The sequence below is a fragment of the Oryza brachyantha genome, chromosome 3 (genome assembly GCF_000231095.2).
Source record: "Oryza brachyantha chromosome 3, ObraRS2, whole genome shotgun sequence".
Taxonomy (NCBI): domain Eukaryota; kingdom Viridiplantae; phylum Streptophyta; class Magnoliopsida; order Poales; family Poaceae; genus Oryza; species Oryza brachyantha.
In genome coordinates this window covers 8,761,121-8,789,102 of record NC_023165.2, presented here as the reverse complement: position 1 = coordinate 8,789,102, position 27,982 = coordinate 8,761,121, and the positions used below count along the sequence as shown (strand labels likewise).

The 27,982-nt window shown below is 41.6% G+C and overlaps 3 protein-coding genes and 1 long non-coding RNA gene across 5 annotated transcripts; 2 read left to right on the top strand and 2 right to left on the bottom strand.

Annotated features, from left to right (window-relative positions):
• Positions 1-15: 15 nt before the first annotated feature.
• Positions 16-10,650, bottom strand: LOC102710567 (6-phosphofructo-2-kinase/fructose-2,6-bisphosphatase-like). 2 transcript variants are annotated; one of them, XM_015835678.2, is made up of 23 exons: positions 10,357-10,650; positions 10,207-10,270; positions 9,493-9,788; positions 8,470-8,685; positions 7,471-7,611; positions 6,601-6,696; positions 4,983-5,081; positions 4,864-4,893; positions 4,546-4,599; positions 4,221-4,274; positions 4,075-4,152; positions 3,283-3,374; positions 3,150-3,207; positions 2,970-3,044; positions 2,695-2,742; positions 2,479-2,576; positions 1,764-1,839; positions 1,627-1,689; positions 1,443-1,534; positions 897-965; positions 723-786; positions 579-644; positions 16-505 (listed from the first exon to the last, which is right to left on the bottom strand). In XM_015835678.2, exons 1-23 carry the CDS (start codon positions 10,501-10,503, stop codon positions 404-406), a joined length of 2,178 nt encoding a protein of 725 aa, XP_015691164.1. In that variant the 5' UTR covers positions 10,504-10,650; the 3' UTR covers positions 16-403. The 2 variants fall into 2 exon arrangements, with proteins under 2 accessions (XP_015691164.1, XP_006649918.1); XM_006649855.3 differs by having other exon boundaries at positions 6,601-6,693; positions 10,357-10,649.
• Positions 10,651-11,611: 961 nt separating this feature from the next.
• LOC102710281 (protein CHUP1, chloroplastic) lies at positions 11,612-14,182 on the bottom strand. The gene is made up of 5 exons (XM_006649854.2): positions 13,430-14,182; positions 12,683-12,999; positions 12,458-12,569; positions 12,150-12,281; positions 11,612-12,053 (listed from the first exon to the last, which is right to left on the bottom strand). The coding sequence occupies exons 1-5, from the start codon at positions 14,042-14,044 to the stop codon at positions 11,979-11,981; spliced, it is 1,251 nt and encodes a 416-aa protein (XP_006649917.1). The 5' UTR covers positions 14,045-14,182; the 3' UTR covers positions 11,612-11,978.
• Positions 14,183-15,544: 1,362 nt separating this feature from the next.
• On the top strand, positions 15,545-17,180 carry LOC107303872. Its single transcript, XR_001549848.2, has 4 exons — positions 15,545-15,804; positions 15,890-16,259; positions 16,335-16,472; positions 16,666-17,180. It is a non-coding gene; the product is annotated as an uncharacterized LOC107303872 (long non-coding RNA).
• A 6,855-nt stretch (positions 17,181-24,035) lies between these two features.
• Positions 24,036-26,915, top strand: LOC102710001 (pyruvate decarboxylase 2). The gene is given in 7 exon segments (XM_006649853.3): positions 24,036-24,734; positions 24,839-24,976; positions 24,978-25,003; positions 25,286-25,936; positions 26,038-26,155; positions 26,245-26,433; positions 26,552-26,915. Coding segments are annotated over 7 exon segments (1,824 nt in total). The 5' UTR covers positions 24,036-24,203; the 3' UTR covers positions 26,723-26,915.
• Positions 26,916-27,982: the final 1,067 nt, after the last annotated feature.

Here is a 27,982-nt window from a genome sequence, read left to right as displayed (position 1 = left end):
AACCATCAAGCGGAAAGTAATATAAATAAATGCATACACCCGGCCGTTTGACAAGGCAAATTGATAGCAACGAACTGAACATTTTTTTTGGAAGTAACCCACATTGATCACAAGAATTGAAAATGTACATGCGAATCCTCAGCAAACAAATTTAGAACTCAGAAGGCCGGAATACAGTGCTATCTGAGCGTTAGTCTGCAGTTGCCAACCTTAGTACATACCCACATATCCATTCAAAATTTGAGGCCGTCTATGACCTGAACCAGCCATGTTAATTGTCCACAACAATAGTTTTACTTCCCATGGATGTTAAGTAATGCATGGGGAGATTTGCAAAGTTCATCAGAAGAAAGAAATTTATTAGGCGGATTTCTTTTAGGATTTCAGCTCCACGTGTCATGTCCTAAATCCCTGCTGTGGGGTTCACTGCGTCCATGAGTTTGTATCTTTTCTCTTGAACACCAGCAACACCCATTTGTATCTCAATTATTGTATGAAGCGGTATCTAGAGGGGAAAAAAAAATCAGTCATGATGAGCAAGGGTAAGAGTGATTTAAAATTCAAAAAAAATGTCTTACCTCAATGTTAGGAAGTTCCTCCAGTGGTCTATCCGCAAAATATGCATATAGTGCTCTTAGCACAGCCTACAACAAGTTTCCCTCACATATCCACAATTCGAAGTAAAAAATGAAATATTTAGAAGAATGCTAAAGGTTGCTTACCTGGTGAGATATGACTACAACTGGAGCACGCTGCCGTTCAAGCTCAATAATTACAGGTTCTAATCTGAGCAGAGAAGTGTGTCAAGATTAAATTGCACGAGAAATAGCTACAACAGGTGAATCATGTAATGCGGCATGTCCGCACGTGATAATTTTCACATAGCCTGGATTAACCTTTGAATGACATCGAGGTAGGATTCTCCTCTAGGATAACGATACCTTAGCTTGTCCTTGCTACGTGATCTGAAAAGCATCATATGGATCTAAATAAAATACTTGTAATGACATTTTCTTATATAATATAGTAAGATATCAGAAGAGGACTGGCAAGGCAGCATGTGCAGCACCTGCCCTGGTTCTATGCAATACAGCAGGCCAAAGTTACTGAGCTTAACTCTTCATAAAAGAGCAACAGGTAGTTCACTAACATAAAAAAGGGTATATTTTCAGATGCCAAAATGCTCCGCTTATGCTGAAAATTAGGCCACCAACTGCAACTTTTACAAGAGTGACGAAATTGCAGGGCATATAATGTCCTCATTTAACTTTAAATTTTTGCACATTCTTAGGGCATAACCGTGCAAACATAAAATGGTAGTCTCCAGTTTACTTGGCGAGACATGGGCTTCCTCAGAGAACAGATGCAACAATAGATAGCTTAGGCATGTCTAGTTTCATAGAAGAAAACAAAACAAAGTAAAAACCAATTAATTTGCGTACTCATATTCTTCAGGTTTAATTTTCTTTATTTCCTCATATGTCATCCCATCACAGATGCCAGCGTTTATTTCATCAAGAGCACGCCATTGTATCTAGAAAACATGTGGAAAACATGTCAGGTTTGACAGTCAGAAGTGGTGATAAATTCTTACTCGAGTTTGTTAATTGCCTAGAGCAAACTGACCTTTGGAAATCCAATGATTGGATGTGCTGTTAATATTGACCTCTGAAGTGTGCTAGTCCATATCTGCATCAAATGCCACACACAAATTCAATAGAGAAGCTTCTTTCTCAACTACAAGTGACAAAAAGCAAACTTACAGATGCAGTCCTCTCAGAAGCCAGCCGTTTCTCTATAAAGCTGGCAAGCTTCCTTGAATAAAGCAACCCGGTCTCACTGCATACCATTTGTTCCATCAGTGGAAGCAAAGGAGGTCTCAAATATGGTATATGCAAGCACGCATGGAACTACTTTGTCTGAAGTCTGTACATTTTTAACTACCACTACTTGGTTGTTGGCTTGTTGCATGATATATTGCATAAGATTAATGCTAATCAGTCACCATGCATGCTATAAGCCTGTAACCACTTATGTTTTTCTCTCCTTTTAAGGCAAAAAATAAGACTCCTCAACCCTGCTATAGATGTTACATGTTAATCTCACATCTAGCACCAGATCAATCATAAGTCAAATTTAAACAGATATGCATGCTCTGGAGGTATCACATGACAAAAGGTTCATCAAAGGCAACTTAAGAAATCTTTCATTTGAGCCTTGAAACTTGCATTAATCTTGAAGGACATTTCATGGTGGAGATAGAACATGCAGATGTGAAAAAGTTTTTTCAACTAAAACATCAATTAGCCAAAAAAAAATCCCGGACAATAGTTAGCATTTTTTATGCAATAATGAAAGATTAGTGAATATTTGGAGCTTGTCATGCATTGTTCTCAAATGTAAGATTCCAAACTAAATGTAATGTAGTGCAGCAGCATAGGTTAGATGACATAATTTGCAGGTAAGGGAATTGAAGACCTCAAAGATGAATCTCCTCCGATTCGTGCTCTGACATTATCTAAACTTTCACCATGTCTAGTTAGCAGGATGGGACGTGGTGTAAGATGACAGTTCACCTGTAAGAGCACATGACAGTAAAATAAATTTAAATGTAAGAATATATTGGGATTAATTTTAAATGAAGTTGCAAGTATCTATGCAAAAGAGGTTCAGATATTGATAATAGATGCATACCAAGAAGAAAACAATCCGGCCGGGCAAGTAACCACTTATATCATTGATCTGGATGAAAGATAGTAGGAGCTTAGATTACTATCTTTGGAAAATAATGACAAGACTTCAAGTTAATGTTATAATATTTGTTCATCTCAAAACAGTAAATTTGTTGGTTCTAATCCACATAGTAGTATTTTTATGTAAAACAAAGGGAGAAACAGTTCTTCATTGTGTACTAGAGTGAGCATGCAGCTGTACTAAATATATATTGGATTGACTGTTTCAATCCATACCTGCAATTGGCCGCCACTCCCACTAACCATATCAATCATCTTAATATATGAGCCTTCATCCACTGGTTCATATACCTACAGAAATTTTATTAGTTCACATTTAACCTTTCTAGATTATATAGACAAAACAACTAAAGTTTACTACTTACTACATAACAAAATTTAGCAACTATTAAGAACCTTTTCATAATAGGCCAATCTCTCTTTGAAATCTCGTACACCAGCTTCAAAATCAGTCCTGTAATAAAGAAACAACAGGGATCAAGTTCAGACTATATTCATTAGATGTACACAACAAAGTAAGACATCTCACTGTTCCGCATAATCAGGGCTTCGTTGAACTTTCGAGCGCATATTTCTCTCGATAACATCCTGATCATTGCATATTGTTTCCAAAAAGATGACCTGGAAAGTAAAGGAAGTCATCACTGAGGACAGTACCTTGTGAAATTGCACACAAAAAAATACCAGTCTTTTTTAAATATAATATGAATCCAGTTTTCTTGATAATATGTGTCTGAACTATCGAGTAGATTTCTTAATATCTACTGACTTAAGAGTAAGATTTATAGGTGCACGTTTTTCGATTACTAGTAGCTCGTGGATTGCAACAGGCCATATCACTGGGAATGGGTTGTATGACCCTTAGACTGGGTGTGGGTGGGAAGTTCTTTACCGGTTCGGTTTTGTTTTCCTCCCACTCAGAACGAGCAATGGGAAGAGGGCAAGGGAGGACAACTGTGCGTTTACAGTAGTAGAGATATTCATTACAGATACACTTATTATAGGAGACTAGCATATGAACAAAATGTTAACAAGGATCAGAACAACATTCGCCCCTATAGTATATTTGCAGTGTGCTACCTGTCACTAACTATTCGAAATGCGATATTTTTTTGATGCTGCCAATGTGGCTGGCGGGGGTGGATCATGGTACTTTTTTTTGCCAGGTCGTGGATCATGGTACTGACAATTGTAAAGGTGATATATAACCAATTGATCGAAGAATCAGTCATTACTGCATGGATAATTTCCAATAATATTAAAAAATAATAATCAAACAACCAAGAAAACTCTGATGAACAGCATGCTTGTTCAGTTATACCTTACACTTTCCTTCTGCCATTTTCATCAGCATATTTCTCCGGCTTCTTGTGCTGTTCGTGGCATCAAAGATACCAACCTATGAACCAGAAAGAAGAATAAGTTATCCAAAGTAATAACAGAATATCACCAAAACTTCTACCTTACCTGGCCACCTTCCTGCATCCAAGATAGCATGTCCTCCATTGCTAGAGCTGCCACCTGAAAAGATACAAGAAAGATTTAGCCAGAAAATAAGGATGAAAAAAAAAGTAAGTACAGCCTCATAATCCACATGCAACTAGTCTTAGTACAGTTACATATTTTTAGTTTGACCATTAAAATTTCCAACAGTATCTAGACTGGCCACATGAAATTTGTATCATTATATTCACGATGAAACATACTATATGCTCAAAACCAATTTATAAAAAAATTGCTGGCATGCTATTTATTTATTACTTTCAGATAGCAACAATATGAATGCGCTGACCTCATTGCGTGCTTCCACACCTTCTTTGTTATCTCCACGGAAGAAATCAGCAGTCTGCTCAATAAAATTAGATGGAGTTAGAGAATTATCCTCAAAGAAAGCTGGCCAATAGGATCAGGATCACAACTTCATAGTTGATAGCAATTCAATAAACTGAATCAGTTCACAATGCCCTCTGCTTGACTCAATGAAAAATTAAACCAGAGGTGCCACTTCTTTCATAGAAAATGAAAAAAAAATGTGTAATCATTTGAGGATAAAAGCCGATATTACTGTGTAAAACAGCAAAAAAAGCAGTCATAAAAAGATTGTGGCTACCTGATGAACGCCATGCTTGAGTCGGCGGTACTACAGTTGAAGCATAAGAAAACATGATTAGTGGCAAATACCATGAATTTGAGCAATCATATGAAGAAACAGCTTAAGCTATTGCACACCTTTCCAACATTGAAGTGTTTTGTTTCATGACCTAACCACCGAAGATATCTTGTAAGCTTAGCTGCTGTAAAGGTCTTACCACGGGCTGGCAATCCAACCTAGAATGGCAGCATAATGGTTACAGAAGAACTGAAAAGGTATTTTGAAGAATAAGTACTCAACACATTAACAGAAACAATTACTTATTCATGTGTTTAGATGCAAACTTACAGCTATGCCAGGCACACGTGAAAGTTATATACTTATTGCGAGGGGCTGTTGCAATTTCTTTTTATCATTGTTAATATGGAACAATATTGTTTTTTACCACTAATAAGTGTCCCGTTCTCATATATGCTACTACCTCCGCTCCAAAATATAAGCATTTATGACCAAGTCCGAACAACTACTTGTTCAGACTCATAGCCATAAATGCTTATATTTTGGAATGGAGGTAGTACTAATTTTTGCAACCTCCTCACATATGCCATCACCTCATTAGTGGCCTTATAAAAAATGTAATTATTTATATGTCAACGGGATTTCACCATTACAAAATTCAAAACTATTGTAGGATCATTCATCAGATTTAAACAGAACAATTAACTATTTGTGGAGATATTACACTACAATTTTCTTTCATAAAACTACACTAGCATGCCAAGTTTATTCGACTTCTACAAAATGTCCTTAAATTTAACTATTTTACTGTTTTTTCTGAAATCTTACAACTCAATCAAAAGTGGCCTTTGATTTTTTTTTTCTGATGTGTTATATTATATTTCTACATCAAAACTCAAAAAACTCAAAAGGAATGCTTTAAAGAAAACTTGTACCGCATTTCAAAAATATCTTTTTCATAAATATTTTACACAAATCAAACTTCCAAAAGTAGACTAGAATAAAACCTTCTCCCTCCGTCCCAATATATAGCTACTTTTAGCTACATATGTAGACAAGCACTTGTGCAGGTGCATAGCTAAGGTTAGCTGTATTTTGGGACGGCAGGAGTCAATTATTTGTGTATTTTGTGGAATATCCTTAAATTCTAACTACAAAAAAATGTTAAAATTTCAAAACCCTAGAAAAAATAACCCCTGATCTTTTTTTAGTTTGTTTTGGTATATTTCTATGTTTTTCCCTAAACTTAGCAATCTTTTTCTCATTTACAAGAAATTTCAATTTTCCATAACGGTTAAACCCCACCGACTAACACGGCAAATTTGATAAGCTCACTAATGAAATAGTTGCATATATGAGAAGTTGAATAAATTTATTGGCATATACATGAATGGGGATTCATTAGTGGAAAATCAAAATTTTCACTAAAATATTTCATGGCAACAAAAGAGCGGCAAGGGATGCAATAATTTGCCTTTGTATAATTGGTATAAATAAAGTGCATTTATATCATGTTTAATTATTCAAGTCTAAACTAGAGCGGCCAGTTAACTTCTGCGATTATTTTGAGCAAAGAAATTTTGTAGTCAAAGGTTCTTATACATATTGAACTAAGATGTTTTTTAGTGGAGATGAAGGCACTTCTGTAGATTCTAAGAACCGCCATCAATAGCCAACAATAATAACAAATAAGTGTGGAGATAAACAAACAGTACATTCTAACAATATGAATAATACCAGCACAATTGCCAACTTGCGATCCTCCTTTGGTCCATACATCTGATCAGCTACAGCTGCTGCTGCAACAGCCCCTTCGGCTGCTGGCATGTCCTGCTGGATGGATATAGCTGTCAGAACTTAAGATGACAGAAAAGGAAATGGCATTTTTTGATAAATCCAAAACTATATACACCCACAGTTCTCAAACTATAGCCAGAAATACCGAGAAAATCGTAATTTGGATAGATGTTACTAAAGTACTCTCTAATGCTAGTGCAAGACAAATGGGAAAAAAAAAGAGGATTTGTCATTCCCCAACAGTGGCATACTGGCGTTAGAGGATTTGCCACCTTACATCTCACTGAAATGTGGGAGATGTGGTTCAACGGATCTAGTCTCACATGCCATAAACAAATGAGTGGCAAATCCTCAAATCTATCAGGAATGAAGTTAAAAAGTGAGGAAAATACAACCTCATGAATGGGGAAGAGCCAAATATTGTAAGGAAAAGAGTTGGTCAAAAGGCCAAGGTATTTGTGAATGGAAGAAGCACAAGAAATATGCAGGATATGAAATTTTATACAAGAAATTGCTTGAAACGAAAGACATTTTCATACCCTAAATATTTCTATGCAACCGAGCATTTTCATACAGTTGAAGATCTAAGATAAGATGTAGTTTAGCTTCTGCACATGCTTTTCGAAGAATGAAATCTTTGGTATTTAAACCTGTTTTTGAACAGTAGTTAAACCTTTACTTTAACATATATAAAATAACAGAATGGCTCACAGCTTCAAATCATGCACTTGACATAAGACCACAGCTATTAAGGATTCATAATTTAATTGTAGTATGAGTATGATATTTGGTGTCAAGTTATGGCACAACCTTTGCTTCAGAACTGATCTTGGTGTTGCTCATTGAAATTGTTTCATTTGTGGGTCTTGCAAATTTCGGTGAGCCAACACCTCTGTCAACAAAGATCGTCCTTTGTTCCTCCTGTGGAGGCACATGTCTCCCATCTGCACCCTATGGCAAAAATAAAGCATATATTGGTTATTTTATGTTCATGGCTGTTAAAGGTAGACATTAATAGGAGCTCCTCTACCCAAAAGAAAAGAAAAGAAAAGATTAAAAATCACTTAGTGGTTGTTTCATCTCATTGGAATGTAAGGGCGCTCCAATCCATGATATCATATACATAAATCACAGTAAACTAAAAAAATGTCTATAAAGCTGAGCCTCTTCAATTGTTATCAGAAAAATGATTCTGAATGTTTTCGTTTTTAGATGTAAATGGCAATAAACTACAGAGAAGGAAGTCGAATACATTAAACAGTTTGAAGTTAATGTAAGCTGTAAAAGTGCAAATAAAACTAATAAATTCATCAGTAGGATGCTCATTCATTATTTGGTACTCCCTCCATTTCACAATGTAAGATTTTCTAACCTTGCCTAGATTCATATGAATGCTAATGAATCTAGACATATATATAAATTATATACATTCATTAATTGATGAATTTAGACAAGACTAGAAAGTCTTATAATATGAAACGGAGGTAATACAATTCAAATGATATGTCTAAGTCATAACTTGAGCAGAAATCCAAGCTTGACAGTAGCTGGTCACAATTGCAACACTTAGAACGGAAATTTATTTCTGGTTCAAACTCTCACTAAGTCATTTAAACCTTTCTTTATAGAAGAAGAATGCAATGATAATATTGAACAAATAACTTCTATAGCAACTCTTCAGATTGCCTAAATTGTCTCATACCCACAGAAAAGGGCAACTGCGCATATAAAGGAATTCCCAAATCAGCAGATGATGTGTTGCATTCGCTTGACTTAAGCTAAAGTTAATTGAACAAGATTAAGCTATACCTTGTTTGCACTAGCATAAAGGTTCGTGGATGCATCGCCTTTGATTGAGTTGTGCAAAATGCCCTTTGTGGTATCATTGTTTGAGGAAATCCCAGTAGTCAATAGCGAGCGGGGATTTTCAGTCAAGTTAGCTGCATAAACAACACCTGAGCCCATGTTTGGTGTCGGAACTAGATACTTCTCTAAATCAAGCTCCAAACCAGAAGCGAAGCCATTCTGCTTGAAGGAACAAAACAAAATTGGCAGAATAGAAAAGGAAGCAGCACCGGTGTGCAAATACAAACATAGGCAGATGCTTTGTGGGAAGACAGTTTTGATAGTACACAAATGCACACTGATCTTTAGTCAAGACTTGAAAAAGGACCACTAAACTAATTTAGTCACTTGCATATATTTTACCAAATGGGTGTCACACTCCAAAGCAGACAGCTTTGGACATCAGTGAAGAATTTTCATTGGACCAACATACCTTTTTGGAAATATGTGTTCTCTTATGGTCATTTTGAAAAATCACAGTAAATACTTTTAGTATCTTCTCGTAGTCCTTAAAATAAGAACTATCTCACTTTACCTCATCCTATTGTATTTGCTGCTTACTTAGTTACTGTTTAAATGCTTGTAGCTCCTCTCAATGTAAAAGAACTAATATATTGTAATGGCACTAAAAGCCAAGCATCTTGAAGACCATGAGAAGCAAATGGCATCAAGGCTTTCTAACAGTGGGTAATATGTTACATTTACAAATATATAAACTAAAAAACATAGAAGTGATGCATAAGCCAAGGTTCTGAAATATGATGGGCAATCTTCAACTCCACAAAGTAGATAACTATATCTAACATATCTTTCTAGTATTTGGAAACTATAATGTTCAATGGAAAAGCTTCTTTTTTAGAATTAGGCTTATGACGTCTTACTTTCTTGTGGTAACACTGTAACACAATAAGATCAACAAAAAGATATAAGATAAAAGAGAAACAAAATAAAAAAATATCAGATAAAAGCATAGAAACAAAATCAAACCTTCGTTCTGGATTCAAACTCAGCATTCATAGTGACATCATGGGCTCCTCGCACCTTTGGCTGGATATACTCCTGATGAGTCTTCCAACTAGCAGCCAGGTCAAATGGGGACAACATTTCTGTCTCCAAAAAAACCTTACATTCAACCACACCCGTTTCATCATTGACTTTAAACAATGCACTCCTAGCTTCCACCTCATTATTTTCACAAACCAGTGATCGGTCTGGCCCCTCCTCAACAATGCACTGTGAGCTATTGTCTTTTGGCTTCAATAGAAGCTTGAAATCCAGTGCTTCTAATAAAAATAACAATGGGCATATAAATATCAGAATGCTCAGAAACTAAACAAACTATAACTCTCTGCAACAGTGCAACTCTGTATATACATAAAACAAAAAAAAACTCGGTTAACTAGAGTAGAGAACAGATTTAAATAAACGATACAAATCACTTATTCTTTTCGAGGGAACTAATCTCCATACTGCATTGCTTTCCTGGAGAATGAAAATTCACTAATTCACGTCGTAATATGTGCACCTTACGACTGCGGACCATTCCAATCAAAACATTTCTCAATCCAAACCCAAACCCAAACCAGCCTATTTGTCTATTTCAGCACCTTGCAGCAACAAATTAGTTCTTCCAAGCTCATCATGACTAATTCTAGTGCCATTAGCAGTGGCCAAACAGCACGATCAAACCAATCAACTCACCGTGGTGATAAGGGACGACGCAGCTGAGCCCCCACACGGCGGCCTCCTCCTGCTCCATCGGCAGCTGCGGACAAAAAATGAAAGCAAAACACATCAAAACTGGCACCAGAAACTTAGTGCACACGAGCTAGAGGGGGATCTGGAGCTTACGGCTTTGGAGGGGTCCCACGAGCCTGCGACCGGGTGCGAGCCGAAGACGTGCGGGACGAGACCGAACTCATCCAGGCGCGGGCACTCCAGCTTGATGGACACGAAGAGCTGGCCGGATATGCCACCGGAACTCGCCGCCTTCGCCATCGCCGGAGAGGAGAGAGGGAGAGGAGAAAACCGTGGAAGGCGCCGGAAGGAAGCGGCGGCGCGTGGTGTGGACGCGTTGGAATCGCGGTTTCGCCTCCTTGTAGCCGCTGCCAAGTGGGCCCACGGGAAGAACGTGATGGTTCTATTTCTTGCGCTGTAGTCTACGCAAGTGCACGCTGCTGCTGACACAGCAGGTGGGCCCAGAAATGGCCGTATCTGACCCCACACGTCAGTGACTGTTTCGTTGATGAGGACAGTGACTCGGGCTGGAAGCGGCCGTAACCCGGTGGCCGGTGTGAGCGTCTCACTGGCACGTGGGCCCCGGCCCACGGGGGAGGTATAGCCTAGGAAACGACGGGAAGTGGTGACGTAGAAGTCGGCGAACGGCGACTGACCGCCGCGGCGGCGGCAGAACGCTGTAATTTGGAGCTATCCGCGTGGAATCGCGGCTTGTCGCGGCGCGACTCCCTGGACCCTGGGGCATGAAAGGCCAAGCAAGCGATCCAGGTACTCCTAATTCCTTGCCCTCATCAAGTCCGTGCGATGCGGCGATGCCCTACGGCTGCTTCTCGTGTTTACGTTGGGCGGTTTGTGTGATGACTGATGAATGGGATTCGATCACAGATCACTGGATGAGTAAATAGTAATCGCCTGGATTATATCAATGTGTGCGGTGGGGACTGAGGTTGGGGGGTTACCGGTGCACTGCACACTGAAAAGAAAGAACCAGGGAGATTTTACATTGCAGAAATTAGAACAGAAGTTATGATGTCACTGTCATCCCAAAAGCTTTCAACTTAAGCATATTAGGAGAAAACGAAATCGACGGTCGCTCAATTAGGCGTGGTAGAGGAAGAAGAGGATTGGTGGCCACACGTTGAAGCGGCTAAGGTCATGGTCTTCGTTGTGGGAGCGAGAGGAGCGATGGGAGCAACTTATCATTGTGGGAAGATGGTGTGACGATGAGAGTGAGCAAGGGTGACACTAGTGAGTGAAGTGCTGTCTCATCACAAAAGAAAAATTAACTTGAGCATATTGAAAAAAAAAGAATCAATGACATTAGGGAGTGAAGTGTTGTTGTGAAACAAATTTAATGGAATATTTAATCTTTTAGGAATAAAGGCCACTTACTTTCGTGTGTGCACAATAGCTGTACAATATGGTGTTTCCACATTCCTACTTGTTTGATCTATGGAAAAGCAAAGGAACAAATAAGTTGAAATTAGTCCCAACGAAATTTTAGAAATTGTCCTGAAAGGCGTACTAACTTTAAGGCTGCATAATGTATATGCACATTGCATAGCTTTAACTTGTATCCAATCACAACTTGGATGAATAAATTAGGTTTCAATACAACTGTTTACAAAATTAGCCTGGTGACTAGTTGAGTTGACTTGAAGCCAACCTTGGCAAAACTTTAATCATGTATTTTGATCCTAGTTACTTTTATTTGAGCCTTTATAGTCCCTGACAGATCAATCTGACTTGCTCGCATACATCTTCAGTTCTTGGAATGCTTTCCGGCAACCTTCATTGAAGCCACCCGCAAGCTGTGCATTTGATTTATTGCAATTAGTTACGTACTTTTGTACTAGCGAAGAAGACACGATACTATTTCAAAGTAATTCATGATGAGGTGAAACTACCTGATGTATGCGGAAGGCAAAACGCACACCTTGGAGAAGCAGTTCTTCATCATTTGTGAATGGGTCTGACTTTAGTGCATTCACGATACGGTTCATGTATTCTTGTGCAAGCTTCAATGAAGCCATCTTTAGCTGTATAAGAAAGCAAGCGAATACAGTATATGTGATATGTCTAACAATAGGAATTAATGATCAGGGGAAATGAACTGGATTCCATTGTGTCCTGGTCTCCCGGGTTGCTCAAACTGAAGATTGGTTAGTAAAACTAACTATGAACAAAGATGGCATTAGAAGTTTGGATTGCATACTTGGCTTATGATTCCAGAGTCAAGCATCCACTCCCACGGGATCTTAAGATCCTTATATCTTCCGCTTGCACTGTCCCTTACTCGCTCGGTATTATGAATACCTTGTTCAATTCTATAACAAAGTAGATTACGGATCATGCTGTAGTGTTATAGTATTCGTTCAATACTTAGTAATACGACAATTTCTTCTTTTGTTAGATCTTAAATGCATTGTATTCCACTCACTTATCCTGCAGAGCTTGCATGCGCTTGAGAGCCATAGGTGTAGCAACTCTCCTGTCATCGTGGAATGACGATGCTTCTGATTCAAGATTCTTCAGATCTCGGTAGGTGAATGCTGCTTCTCTCATGGTATCTGCTTTCTTCTCAGGCCAGTTTGGAAAATGCTTGAGCACTGCTCTTTCATCCACAAGGTAAGATAGTTCCCCATCAAGCCATTTCACAAACTCTTCGACATCAGCTATTTCTTTGTATGCTGCACTCTGGACCTCCATTGCCAGGAAGTTAATGAATTCACTCTGATTTTCTACATCTGATTTAATCTGTTTTAATGACATCATAAGGGGCAGATATGAGAGAAGAATCACTTGTGTAGAAAATATGACACAAAGCTTGACTTAGGAATTGAGGAATCCTACATAAAAGACTTGTAAGGAAATTATCCCAACACAAATGGATTACTAGCGATCTGTACAAGTAGAGTGTTTTGTGCTATCATCAACTGCAGAAGAATGATGGATTACCATGTTATGGAATAAAGTGGTTCACGCTATATTGGAAATACGAAAGATATCCAGAAAGCATTCTATTGTCTATACTCTTTTTATAGGACGGTAAACAAGTTGAACGAATATTATGCAATTCTCATACTCATGTTTGTTGCAGATGTTAAATTGAAAGGATGAAAGGATCGATCAGCTCATAAGCAAAAAATATATGCACATTTTAAGGAATAGTAATATATGTACTTACGGCCAACACATAAGCTGATCTGTTCTCTATCTCCCCAATCATCTCCCGGCTGTTAGTAGCTACTGGTATTCCCATGGATGCAGACTTTGCATCATTTTTGCCTTCTCTTCTGACCAATAATCGGTATAACTCGACTACATCTGGCACCCTTTGCACGGCCTTAGTGCTCTTCAGCAATCTGGAAGGTAGGGGAGGTGGCGGTGGGGGAGGAGCCATGCCTCCTTCCTTTCTTGTATTTACGGTTGGTTGGATGCAGGTTGGACTTGGCGGTGGATTTGGAACTCTTGGTGCTCTTGATCTCACCAAAGGTGCCCTGGAGAATTGCTGTCTGCTGTAACACGACGTGCTGTTGAGATCCATAGCTTCCTTTGAATCATTGTTGTGAACAAACTGCTTCTCCTTGAGATAGCTGTTTCCATTGGAAAAATTATCCAGCTTCTTCCACAGAATCTTTCTATCAGTATCCTGGCCTTCAAGGGAGGATACTTGGCCTTTTAGACGACTAATTTGATGTTTCAATTGCTTGTTCTCCTCTTCCAGGCTGCGGTTCCTCTCGACAAGGCCATGGAGCTTGCTTCTCAGAAGTGCAACACATGCATCACCCTCCCTCATCATATCTTCTTCATAAGAGGAGGTGATCTTCTAGCATGGTAGTGCTGATTCTCTCTTATAAGTTATATATATGGCTCCTACTTCCTCACTAGTATGATTCTATTGATAACTAAAGGAGATGTTTTAAAGAGAAACTCCATACATTGGGCCTAACCAAGACAAACTTACAAATATACAAGAAAGAATAGGTGAGCATTTAAGTTAGGTAGGAGCTGTTGCTAGGGTAATTACTTCTCCTTAAAGTGATTGCTATGGGTAGCTGTCTTGTCTGTGGAACTTTGCTTAAGAAATCCAGTCATACGAAAGCTTTACATTGCATTTTTACTACTCCCTCCGTCCCAGAATAATTGAACTAGAAAGACAGACTTATTTTGGGACGTACGGGGTATGTGTTAGTTCTATTCTTTCATTTAACTTGAAACCATCCGTTTTCCTAGAATCGAAGTACAGTTTCAACTCTCTTGGTAGTTTTTTTTTTAAAGATTATACTTTCAGCAGCAGTTAATCTATTCAATACAACCAAGATGGAAAACTAGTTTTATTTCCCCTCTTTTCTCTGGAATAATGTTTCTTTTTTATGCCATTGAATGATATCTTCTAACTGGTAGATTTCAATAACAAAAATAGCTTGATTATGAGGTTTCTTCTGTCTCAATCTGTGTAAAGAGAAGTCAGATGGAACTCCTTTACCAGCCAAGCTAATAAGACGAAGTGAAAATTAAACTGGAGAAAAGGAAAACTGCAGAAAAAATAAGGAAAAGGAATTCTGAGTGTTTATCTTCTAAAATACATTAAGATGCTCCATGCTTATATTCATCCACGTTGTAGCTCTTACTGCAGGAATCGTAAGTCTTGTGAGAGTATTGTTTCTCAACCATCAATAGTAACACTTAGAGCATTTTTACTAATGTTGAGAAAGTACCGCTAGGCACCAAAATTTACACTCAAAATATTGGTACTCTGAGGTACATAGTATTTGAATGTATCAAATTTTGCACTAGAAAAATATGGTACATTTTTAAGGATGGTAAAATCTTCCTTCACTAGTAGCTGCACACCTTGTGAAAATAATGCTCTGATTTCTGTAGATACCAAATGAAACTTTCCCCATGTTTCTAAACACAGCTGGCTATTTGCTTATGTTAGCTAATGTGGACCATAGCGGAGCCCTGTCCTTGATAAATCGATAGGTTTTGAAAAGGTAGTCCTACATATTAATGTTCTGAAACTGTTGTGAAAGATGACAGTACAGGAAGAATATGGTGTAAATAGAGAGAACGGTAAGTTGACATCAAGATGTTGCCTCTGTAATATGAGATATATGGTCTGGCTTAAAATTCCTTGAGAACCAGAAAATCGCTGAGTTCATTGTGTCAAGAGTCTTAGAAACAAAAAATTGTCAAGTTTCCAACCAGAAGGAACTGAGTGGCCATTATCCAAGTTTATATATTTTCAAAGAAAGAATCATCACCTTATTGATCAAAGTACTGGTGCTTATTTGCAGTGTGGTGCATGAACTGTGTAAGATGCTTCGCGAAGATCTGTTATTGGACCCATGGTTGCATACTTGCATGTGCCGTAGTGTTTAGTGGTGTATCTACAGTTACATTCATAAATGTCCGGAGCCAAAGTAGTCTAATTGCCGGTACTGTAAATGGCTGTACCTGGGACTGTTATCATTTTCAATCATTTGCGTTTTTTGATACACGCTACAGTATGGGTTTGCAGATCGCTGAGATCGTCCAACACTGAATTCTCCCCAGGTAAGCAAAAAGGGCCTGCTTAATGCTTTGTGCCCTCTATTTAAACTGAAACTGACTGTTAATAATCATCAACATTTTTCTGTAGGTGTTTTGCACGCCAAGATGGAGTGAGCATACCTACAGCCTGGCATATTTTTATTGTTAACATAAGTTTAACCAAACATAATTACATCAGTGAAGGCAACTTGATACTTGCCAGGAGAAAGTGAGTTCTACTCCAGCTAAACATTGGCATCGGACCGTGGCTGTGACCGGGATGGCAACCCGTGTAGAAATGCGGGCATTGTGCGCATCAGCGTCAGGCTTTTCCGGTGAATCTTGGGCGGTGTTTGATCTGACGATTGTACTGGGTTGGTTGGCTACAGGATCATCATTGTCGGAGATATAGAATAGACCAGATTTCTTCACGAAAGGCTACACCCTTTGAATGGCATAAGCACGCCGTGCATCTTTCGGTGAGTGATCCCATCAATCGATTTAGAGCACGAGAAAGCCTCGTTTTACTTACCATCATCTGGTCTGGATGACAGAGACTAGCTACATGCCATCGAAAGATACTGAATCTGTGAAAACCAGTCCATTGAACAAAACCTACTGTTGCTTAGCCAGCAATGCATTGCTGTCTGCTGACTGTTAATGTAACCTACACTCTGTTGGATCAGTACTCGGTACGTGCATCCAACCTGCTGTTCTTCAATTCCAAGTTACTATTTTATCATATACTCTACCTTTTCAAATCGTAGTCTACCTTTTTTCCCGTTTCTTCTTTCTGTCGTAGGTTATTTGTCCGCTCCAACAGCTACCCCTGACTTTGCTGCTCGACGGAACAAACCTTTGTCTCACTGTCTCATACGCTTTCAGGCTAGTGCAAATTGTCAATATGGGGCTCCGGTCACACATATGACAGAACTGGACCTGACCGGACAGCGAGGTCGAGAAGAGAAATTCTTCGGTGATGACTCTGATGAAGTGATCAGTGATGAGCAGCTGACGGAGACGCGATTCTTCGGTGACGACTGATTAGGGTATCTTAATGGAAGAGGAGGCTTGGTTTGGTGCCGACCAGTCTCGCTGAAGCGGAAGGAAGGACGGGAAAGGGCGTGATGTCGCCGTCCGTCCCACTCGCCGAGCAGGACCGGTCGCCGGCCAGCCGTTGCCGCGACGCACGCCAGTCACGGAGGTGGGACAGCCGCAACAGCAACCTGCACTGCTCCGTCCTCCCTCGCCGCGCGCCACCGGCAGTCCAGCACACAGCACAGTAGTATTTTTTTGGATTTTTTTTTTCTCCACCAGCGAGCCTCTCCACCAGGGCACTGTAGTTGATTAGTATTTTTTTTCTCGTAGATAATAAAACATAAATATATTTTATTTATGATTATTGTTTTAAAAGAAAATTTTAAAATTGGGATGGATGTAGCAATAAAAGTATTACTCCGGGAGTAGTAATGATTTCTTCAGATGAGAATCTGGAAATTCGGTCGAGTACTCGAGTCCAATCCACGGAATTCATGGGAATAATCATTCTTTTTTTTCCAACGATTTTCGTGGGCAAAACGCCAAAACCTGGTCACCTACCAACGCACCGACACTGGTTTGGAATTATTTTTCTCGATGACAATATATAAATATCTTGATTGTTTTGTTTTCCTGAGAGTGAGAGGGAAATATCATGATATCTAAAAACTAGTACGAGAGAGGTTGGACGGATAAAGCCGGCCTCGAGTGGTCTGGGCTGAAACTATAAGAGAGATCGGACGGACGGTTGAGGCCGTGGAACGAATGGCTTGGGCCTCAGCAGTCAGCACTCCTATACCCCGAAGGCCCGAACAGCTCAGTTGGAACTTGGAAGCGGGGAAAGTCCACTTAGGTTTCTTTATCTTATCGTTCAGTTTTACTAACGTACCTAAACCACAAAACCATATCTACCCTATTTTACCATTCTCATGTTATTTATAGGATCTATTTTTTAGAGAATAATTTATAGGATCTATTTTGTTATCAAATAATTATATTATATAATTTTCACAACTGCCATCATCAACAATATGTCTTAGGCCGTGTTCGGCACGGTGTGGGTAAGTTAACTTATCCCTGGCACGAAAAACGTAGTAATAGATTAGTATATAATTAATTAATTATTAATTATTAAAAAATATAAAATAGATTAATATGATTTTTTAAAACAACTTTTCTATAGAATTTTTTAAAAAAATATATACCGTTTAGCAGTTTGGGAAGTGTGCACACGGAAAACGAGGAGGGATCAGTTAACTAACCGGGCGACGAACGCGGCCTTAGTCTCGGTTGTTTTATCAAGCAAAATTTCAGAATTTTGTTTGTCTTCTTCCAAGTGACAACAAGCCTCAAATTATCTCTTATACTATATTTATTTTTAATGTTATGTCAAACAATGTGCATTATTAGTGATCAATTGGAAAAAAAATTATACGCACAAACGAAAACTCCAGTAAACAAATAGCAGATTATGTGGGTATAAGTTTCTATTTAGCAGAAACATGTATGTATCCTTAATCGACGCATGACAAAATCTGATACAAAATTTATATTTAGCAGAAACATGTACCTATGCTAGAGGCAACGAGTGAAGTGCAACAATGCCAACATATTTGTTAGCAGTGTTAATTAAAAATGAATTTGACTAACACATAATTAAATATATTATTATGACACAGTAGCGTTAGCACTTGTATAGTACTAAATTGAGTCGTACGTTAGCACGGGTATAGTACTAATGCATCCTTAGTCTTATAATAATAGCAGGTTAAGTGTGGGCTAGACAATATTGCTCTTGTTTTGGCTAATGTGTCGACTTGATATAGCCCACTCGTGCTGACTAGGTGCTTGAGTGGCTAAAACCAAAATTAGTGCCCACATGTCATCCTCGCTCTCCTCCCCCCTTCTCTCCCTCTTCTCCCCCCTTTTTCTCTTCGCCTCTCTTGCCGACGAGCCCACGACCAGATCTAGAAAAGCTCTTGACAACTCCTACCCTTGCTCCCCATGAGATCACCGAGGCCAACCATCTCGTGACTAGCTCCCACGTGACCCTGAGCTCTAGACCCACAACAATAGTCAAGTTTGAGTCCTATGACGACATAGCCTCAAGCTTCACCAACGCTGGCCTAGACTACTCCTTTGTCATCGCAACCTCCTGCCTACCTCATTGTCATCAAGCTACTAATTCACCTCTGCTTGTTCTGCTCAAGACTGGAGAGAGGAGACGTAGTGGCTACTCAAACTTAGTGATGTTGTCGCCATCGTCGCACGAGAGAGAGAGTCAACAGATACCGATGACACCCTGAGTTCCACCTGACCACAAGCTTTGCTATTTTTGTTTTGTCAGCAACCCACCACCACTCAAGGCCCAAGCTCTTCAACTTCTTCTTCTTCGATGAGTCGGCGAGCTCAACCTCGAGCTGGCTAGCCAATCACTAATAGAGAGAGGATGTATAAGAAAAAAAAGAAACGATGAATATTTCATTGATATATGGGGTCTACTTTATTATTTATTTATTTCTTGATTGGAGTTTCACGTAAACGCTAATGCTTTAGCCAAAACCGAGATCAATACTATCATGAGACCTTAGTTAACCAGATATTATAAGATTATGAATGCATTATATTTGGTTTTACGATAACGACCTGCTACATCAATTTAGTATTAACGTTGTCATCTAACGGATTAATATTCGGAAAAGTAAGATCTTCCAAATAATAACAATTCAGTATTATAGTAGAAAGTAGTTAGGCAAACATACATAACTGATTTCTTTATTCCTTACAAGGAAATTTGAGCATTATTTTAATTATAAGTCTAAGTTACAAAACTTCAAACCTAATTTACATAATTGGCACAAACTATCTCTAGACCTATACAATCCTAAATACGATGTGGGGATCTAAACTGGACTTTCTCCGTTGGAAGTGCATGAAAAGCCTCCTTGGGCGTTGTCTCTAGGCCACGGTGCCACAAGCCTACAATGTTTAATCAGCTTGGCCCACGCCGAGGTTCCGCTCCAGAGATCCAAAGCTTGGCTCTGTTTAGTTTCAATTTTTTTTTTCAAAAATATCACATCAAATTTTTGGACATCTAGAGCATAAACATTAAAACTAATTATGCAATTATGGGAAAAAATTATGAGACGAATCTTTTAAACCTAATTAGTATATGATTAGCCATAAGTACTAAACCTAATTAGTACATTATTAGCCATAAGTACTACAGTAATATGCATATGCTAATGATGGATTAATTAAGCTCAAAAGATTCGTCTCGCAGTTTTTTAGTGGAATCTGTAATTTATTTTATAATTAAACTATATTTAATACTTTAAATATATATCCGTATATATTTTTATAAATAAATTTTACAAACTAAACACGGCCTTGATAGAGAATGTGCAGGTGTACAGTAATATAAGGTGGATGGCAGAACGCATACCCAAGTTGAAGTTGGCCAAGGGAAGTAGTACGTCGAACGAGCCCACGGGGTTTGACTCCTTTGAGTCGCGCAACGACGTAAGAGAGAGAAATAAACGGAACTACTCTACGGAAGCCAGCGGGAGAGCGCGGTGTGCCGTGCGCGACGTACACAAGTTGGGCGCGTCCTCTCCTTCTCGAATCTCGATCGGTGGCGGCTGCATGGCGCCTCCAGTGTCAGGAGACGGCCCGTCTTATTAATTCAGGTAATCAGGTGAGCGGTTTGTGTTGTCGTTGAATTTGATCGATCATTCCGTCAAAGGCTTCTTTTAGGGGCTGTTTAGTTCTAAAAATTTCCGCCTAAAAATATCACATCAAAACGTTGGATATCTAAACAGATAATTAAATTAGATAAAACGAAAAACTAATTGTACAGTTATATGAAAAATCGTGAGATAAATCTTTTAAGTCTAATTAGGACGTGATTAGCCATAAGTGCTATAGTAACACATGCGCTAATGACGGACTAATTAGACTCAAAAGATCGTCTTGCGGTTTCACGCCATCCGTAAAATTCGTTTTTCATTCGTGTTCAAAAATCCTTCCGACATCCGATCAAACGTCTGATGTGATATGCAAATATTTTCATTCACCAACTAAACACCCCTTATTGTCACGAGGGCGAGGGGGTTGAAAAGGAATAAACTATGCATTTTGGTTCCAGGACAAGATTCATGCCGATGACGCCGACTCGTTGGATCGTGACGGCCGATGAGCACCTACCCAGCCGCACGACTCTACAGCGATTTTTTTTCTTCATTTTTGCGTGTTATCTTGGAACGTAGCGCGCGATGCTTCCTAGTACTAGTCGCTCGTTCAAGTGCCGGGGAACGCCAAAGGAAAAACCGGGCGGAGCAGCTATCTGTACGGCGACGTTGTTTAGCGCGCTGCTGCTTTCGCGAAGGTGGGTTTGCTCTTTTGTTGTTGCTGCTTGCAAGCTTGCGGTCGCGGATCGTCCCCCCCTCTTCGCTGCTTTGGCCACTCAGGAATCAGGATGAATCGTGCTGCTTCATTTGTTCTCTTTACATTTTTAACGTCTAAATTATTTGGCACCCCAATCTTTTCTATTTTTCTTATGCTTATAATCTAAAATTTAAATTTTTCAATCTTAATTTTAAGTTGGTTTTGGTTTTTTCACCGAAGTTTATTTTTCAACCTAAGCTTTTAGATATATAAGAATATATATATAAAGTTTTATTTATAAATTATTTTTCATTTGTAAATATGTTGGTTGAGTTCTTTTAATGGATAAGGCCAAATAATCACCCCCTTACTCTCTCTTTTGATCTATTTAAAAGTGCTGATGGATAAAATTGACTTTATGTTAAGAGAACATGGTTGATTCTAGTTGTTATAAAAATCAAACATATTTAATTATTATTTTTAAATAATTGATACTCGATTAGTCATATGCAATCGTATTTATCTTTTTAGTACGATGAATCGGCCATTTTCGACCTTAATTCAGAGCGGGTCCTAAAGGTGGGTATATGTATGTTATAAGCAATTGTTTCTTGACAATTACGGAGTAGATCATATGTGAAGACGATAGTGGAACTACTCCTTCTATCTCAATATAGAAAAACTTAGTATTGAGTTAGAAGTGTTATAGTATTACGAAATTCGACAAACTTTTCTAGAGGTAGTAGGAAAAATTAAGACAAATTTGATTATTTGTCACTGTCGTGCCACTCGCTGTTACGTGAGATTGTGACAAATGACACATGGGATTGATGTGTTGTTCAGTATGTCCATCATGGATAAAATGCATCGAAGATGTGCATGATAAATTGATCTTAAGCAAAAAAAAATTATGATCTATCTTTATGTATCGGCATGAGAGCATACGTTAAAATGTTGCTACGATAAACCTTAAGCTTAAGGTTAGAATACAAGAAACAATAAATTAGTTTATGTCTTTCTAATTGTATACAGATGTTGAATCATTGATTTTTTTCGGATGGGTTCTACTTAAGATAAAAAAGTGACTCTAAACATTGTAATGTTTGTCATAAGTAAATAGAGATGTATATGACTCCACTTTATGGATAATATAGGTTTTAAAAATTAAGATGTTCTAAGGGTGTGTTTGGTTCTAGGATTGGATCCGATTGAGATAAAGCTAACCCATTCCTAAGGTTATTGGTTTAAAAATGAGTGTGATGCGATGGACCCAGAAGAGAAATATTACTTCTAGATTTCATCCACCTCGTTTGCTCAAATCGGCTAGATTGAGCGAACCCACTTGGATCGAGCGACGTCGTTCGCATGTCGTCACTGAGCGTGGATCTTGTGTTTGCGCCCACCATCGCCAAGCTCCCCTGTGCACGCCTACTGCTGGCTGAGCTCTCGCCACTTGCCAGAGAACGATTACGCTAATCGAGCTCCACTCCTCCGTGCACTCGTCTAAGATGAGGGAGAGAAGCACGAGCTCCTCCACATGCTATGGTTGTCGGCTGAGCTAGCTTCTTTGTGCGCCTGATCTAGGAGAGGAGGACGACAGAGGCTGCTACCACCCCTTCATGTATGCATCTACCGCCGACCGAGCTCCTTCATGCCAGCCCATCATCGAGACATCTATCCTATACTATCTTTATCTTTTCCACCAAACAAAAAACAATCTACCAGCTATTACTTAAATCAACCACATAACTAAAATCATTCCATAAGGATGTGTTTGGTTCCTTGTATAACATGCAGCCTGGTCCGTTTGTATGCACCTGGCTCAACTCATGCTATTTTAGATGAACAATGTAGGCTTGTTTGGTTTCTTGGTTTTCTTAAGTAGGTTTTTGAAGAAAGTTGTTTGGTTCGGTGTATGGCTAAACACAACTTTGAAGCCATCATACACGAGCTGTTTGCTGCTCTTGCCAACCAAGGTAGCAAGAAACAGAGCTGAAGTGCGTTTCTGTGGATCCAGGCCCGCATCGCCTTTTTTGCACGAGCATGGACTGACTTAGCTAAGCATGCAGGAAACCAAACGTTGCAGCACGCGGTGAGCCCGTCTCTATACGGATACAAGGAACCAAACACGTCCTAAAAATGCATAACCTCTTGCACCTCATTCTCAAACCAAACCGCATAAACCAGCTAGCACGCCTGCACTGTTGCGCTCGTCATTCAAGCACGAAGAACTGTACGGCAGGAGCGGATTTAACATGAGGACGACGGGGGCTCGAGACCCCGCTATTCTTGTTAAAATTATTAGAGTTCCTATAAAGATCCCTAAGAATTTACGGTAAATATTAATAAAAACAGAAACTTAAACCCTATCTAACTTGTTTAGGCCCATCTAATTTTGTTAGCTAAAGATCGAAATGAGCCATTTCTGTGGTGGGCTGTAACTACGCTGGCTCGCGCCGCCGCCTACGGCGCAAAGCCCAACACGACTCCACCTTGTGCAGCAATCGAAAACCAAAACCGCGACTTGCGTCCCAAACCGGAATACACCCACCGCCACCGCCGCCGCACACGCCCCTCCTCTGATCCGCGACGAAACCCATCCCTGTTTCCGTCGCGAATCAAGAGCTCTGGAGGTGCGAGCCCCGACGCGTGAATCTACGGCTCCAGGGTCACCACGCAGATCGCCCGCGAGATCACCGGCGGACCGGCATTCCCATCTCGCCCGTGGTTTTCGCCGAAAGGACTATGCACGTTTTTGCACAGACACCCCTCCACCTGGGTTTGCAAACCTGGTATAAAACGACACACGGGCCTCCCCACCGCCGAATCCACCGAGCCCAAATCAACAAGCGTCAAGTCGTCAAAGCGAAAACCTCAAACAAGTCCAGGAAAGCGTATTATATTCGCGGCCTCGCATTCCACTCCTCCTCGTCACTATTCACTAGTGTAGGCGCTGCTGCGGTGCTGCCTCCTCTTCCTCTGCGGTTTATCGGATCTTGATGGAGACACGTATCGGATCCGTGGACGGGCCGGCGGCGGCGGGCAACGGCGCGGTGGGGTGCCCGGCGTCGGCGGTGGGGTGCCCGATGACGTCGGCGCAGCCCGCGCCGGTGCCCTTGTCGGCCGGCGAGGCGTCGCTGGGGCGGCACCTGGCGAGGCGGCTGGTGCAGGTGGGCGTCAGCGACGTGTTCGCCGTGCCCGGGGACTTCAACCTCACGCTGCTCGACCACCTGATCGCCGAGCCCGGGCTGCGCCTCGTCGGCTGCTGCAACGAGCTCAACGCCGGTTACGCGGCCGACGGGTACGCCCGTGCCCGGGGCGTGGGCGCCTGCGCCGTCACGTTCACCGTCGGCGGGCTCAGCGTGCTCAACGCCATCGCCGGTGCGTACAGCGAGAACCTGCCGGTCATCTGCATCGCCGGCGGGCCCAACTCCAACGACTACGGCACAAACCGCATCCTCCACCACACCATCGGCCTCCCGGACTTCTCCCAGGAGCTCCGTTGCTTCCAGACCGTCACTTGCCACCAGGTACGTGGCCCTCCGCTCCTTGGATCTCCGCAGTCTTTTGGGTTCGATTGAGTGCGCGGTTCTTGATCGGGTTAGATTGATGGTCTGCATGTTCGTGGATTCAGGCGGTGGTGACCAATCTGGAGGATGCGCACGAGCAGATCGACACCGCCATCGCGACGGCGCTGCGGGAGAGCAAGCCGGTGTACCTCAGCATCAGTTGCAACCTCCCCGGGCTGCCTCACCCCACGTTTAGCCGCGACCCCCGTCCCCTTCTTCCTCGCTCCCAGGTCTCCCTCCGTTTAATCATGAAACTTATCCCCATAATCTCCCATCTCTTGCCAATTTGGCGTGCATGTCTCGATTCAAGTGCATATGATTTCTTTACCCAGAAAGGAGGAAAAGACGCCTAGTTGGATTAGAAGCGTTGAGATTGTTCAATTTGATAGTGCTCCTATATCCGAAGTTGGCTGATGATTTCAGTTCCATGCTATGAGATTGCCTGTACGGCATCATTGGCCCCATTGCATTTCAGATTTTCAGTTCGTCTGATGAAATCGTGGGCATTGCAGGTTGAGTAACAAGATGGGTCTGGAAGCCGCGGTGGAGGCGACCGTGGAGTTCCTGAACAAGGCAGTGAAGCCGGTGCTCGTCGGCGGCCCCAAGCTGCGCGTGGCGAAGGCAGGGAAGGCCTTCGTCGACCTCGTCGACGCCAGCGGCTACGCCTACGCGGTGATGCCGTCGGCCAAGGGGCTCGTGCCGGAGACGCACCCTCACTTCATCGGCACCTACTGGGGCGCCGTCAGCACAGCATTCTGCGCCGAGATCGTCGAGTCGGCCGACGCCTACCTCTTCGCAGGGCCGATCTTCAATGACTACAGCTCTGTCGGATACTCCTTCCTCCTCAAGAAGGACAAGGCCATCATCGTGCAACCGGAGCGTGTCATCGTCGGCAATGGCCCGGCGTTCGGGTGCGTCATGATGAAGGAGTTCTTATCTGAGCTGGCTAAGCGTGTCAGCAAGAACTCCACTGCCTTCGAGAACTACAAGAGGATCTTTGTGCCCGAGGGGCAGCCTCTGGAGAGCGAGCCGAATGAGCCGCTGCGTGTCAATGTGCTCTTCAAGCACATCCAGAAGATGCTGAACAGTGACAGTGCGGTGATCGCCGAGACTGGTGACTCCTGGTTCAACTGTCAGAAGCTGAAGCTCCCAGAGGGTTGTGGGTGAGCATTCTGAAGCTTGCTACATCCGTGTTGTCAATGCTTCAATGGCATTTCCGATGTCCTTGCTGAATATACTGAGTGTGATTGTTTGCTTGCTGCAGATATGAATTCCAAATGCAGTATGGTTCCATTGGATGGTCTGTGGGTGCATTGCTCGGATATGCCCAGGGCGCTCAGGATAAGCGTGTGATTGCCTGCATTGGTGATGGGAGCTTCCAGGTGAAGTGGCATAATCGCCTGTCCATTGATCGAATGTGTTGCTAATATGATGCTTGTTTCTGATGCGTTCTTGGGGTAAATTCCTGCAGGTGACGGCACAGGATGTGTCAACTATGCTGCGTTGTGAGCAGAACAGCATAATCTTCCTCATCAACAATGGCGGATACACAATCGAGGTGGAGATCCATGATGGCCCTTACAATGTCATCAAGAACTGGAACTACACTGGCCTTGTGGATGCCATCCACAATGGGGAGGGAAAATGCTGGACCTCTAAGGTATGCAATTGCTCAACCGGTCAATAATGTTCAGTTCACCACACCGAGCTTAGACTGCAGTTGCTCCTACAACCGAGGAATTGTTGCTGATAGGTTCCACGATGTACTTTGTGTGCAGGTGAAGTGCGAGGAGGAGCTGACGGAGGCGATCGGTACAGCACTTGGGGAGAAGAAGGATTGCCTGTGCTTCATTGAGGTGATCGCTCACAAGGATGACACCAGCAAAGAGCTGCTGGAATGGGGATCGAGGGTTTCTGCTGCCAACTCCAGGCCACCGAATCCTCAGTAGACCCTCGGTAGTATAGTAGTCGCAAGCTGGGCTCAACATACAAATAATGTGTACACTTTGCCCTTCAGTAATATGCCCCGATGTCCATCAACTTTATGGTTTTCGTTCGTTCTGTTTTTATGTAGCTCTGTACCTACTTGTGTTTCTTCCGTCGAATGCTACGAGGGTTACGAGAGGTTTTCAGCTTGCATCTCGCTGTTTGATCCGTGTGTGTTGCCGTCTGCTATCCGGCGCTGGTTGGTGGTAACGATTGATGGGCATGACCGGCCTGTGAATCCTGTGATCTGTTCGAAATCCGTCACGACGAGGGTGGTCCCGCGCGTGGCGTGTCTCTGTCTTTGCACGTGAACGGTGATGGAATCCAGAAGTGACGGATCAATGTTCAGCAACTGCGTTCCGGTCCATTGAACCCTGCAAAGGCGGATCATCACCTTGAGGATTTCTGTTTTCTTTTTCTCGAGACGTCGTGGAGCGATACGCATCCCGGTGCTGTCGCTTTATCCCATTATGGATCAGAATATGCGTAGTGTCAGAAGCCTGGATCAGAATATATCTAGTGCCGCTAGCTTCTGGCGTGAGAAATGACTACTACTAATAGCAAAGTAACTTGAACTTTTGAAGCAGAACCTGCGCCGGTTGGCTTGGCACTCGGATGGAGCCCCGCGTGCGTGCACCTGCGGTCTGCACGGTGATGAACGGCTCATGCGGAGCGTACGATCACGGGCAGCATGCATCCGACCATCGTACGGTCACGCGCAGCATATGCATGCGCGGTGTGCGCCGTCGCTCGGCAGCACATCCGGTTGTTAAGATCGTAGGTTTATTGTACGAAAAAAAGTCGTGCTTGTAGCATTTTCGCTTCCTCGTTATACAACACACAGTGCATCAACGTGGCAAGTGGCTTTACCCCTCCACGGCAGCATTGGCGCGCCACCTCGGACGGATCCTTGCCTCGGCAGTATCTGCTTGTTTGTATTGCTGATGAAGTGATGATAGAAACTGTTACGTTGATTTTGCCGGCTAATGCCGTCATCATGCAAAGGACCACTACCTAAAGCATATTCGTTCTGCTTAACTTTAACCAGTCCTGATTAGCTTAAGATTACGATAGGATTATGTGGATCGTTGGGGCTGCAAAGTAAAGGCTTCTTCGTAGTAACATTATTGTACCGAAACGAAACAAATAGTACCTCTCTTTTGAACTTTCCACGGAAAAAAGGCAAGGGTGCACATGTGAAGAGGACAAGTGATAGCTGATAG

What these genes read in the sequence shown, in the direction of transcription:
- LOC102710281 (XM_006649854.2), bottom strand. Translation starts at nt 14,044, where the DNA reads ATGATGAGGGAGGGTGATGCATGTGTTGCACTTCTGAGAAGCAAGCTC. An exon ending in ATGCAAGCTCTGCAGGATAA is followed by an intron (nt 12,570 to 12,682) that starts GTGAGTGGAATA and finishes ACTTTGTTATAG; the next exon opens with AATTGAACAAGGTATTCATA. An exon ending in ACTCTGGAATCATAAGCCAA is followed by an intron (nt 12,282 to 12,457) that starts GTATGCAATCCA and finishes TTTCTTATACAG; the next exon opens with CTAAAGATGGCTTCATTGAA.
- LOC102710567 (XM_015835678.2), bottom strand. Translation starts at nt 10,503, where the DNA reads ATGGCGAAGGCGGCGAGTTCCGGTGGCATATCCGGCCAGCTCTTCGTG. An exon ending in TTTATGCTAGTGCAAACAAG is followed by an intron (nt 7,612 to 8,469) that starts GTATAGCTTAAT and finishes TTTTTGCCATAG; the next exon opens with GGTGCAGATGGGAGACATGT. An exon ending in AGATCAGTTCTGAAGCAAAG is followed by an intron (nt 6,697 to 7,470) that starts GTTGTGCCATAA and finishes ATATCCATCCAG; the next exon opens with CAGGACATGCCAGCAGCCGA.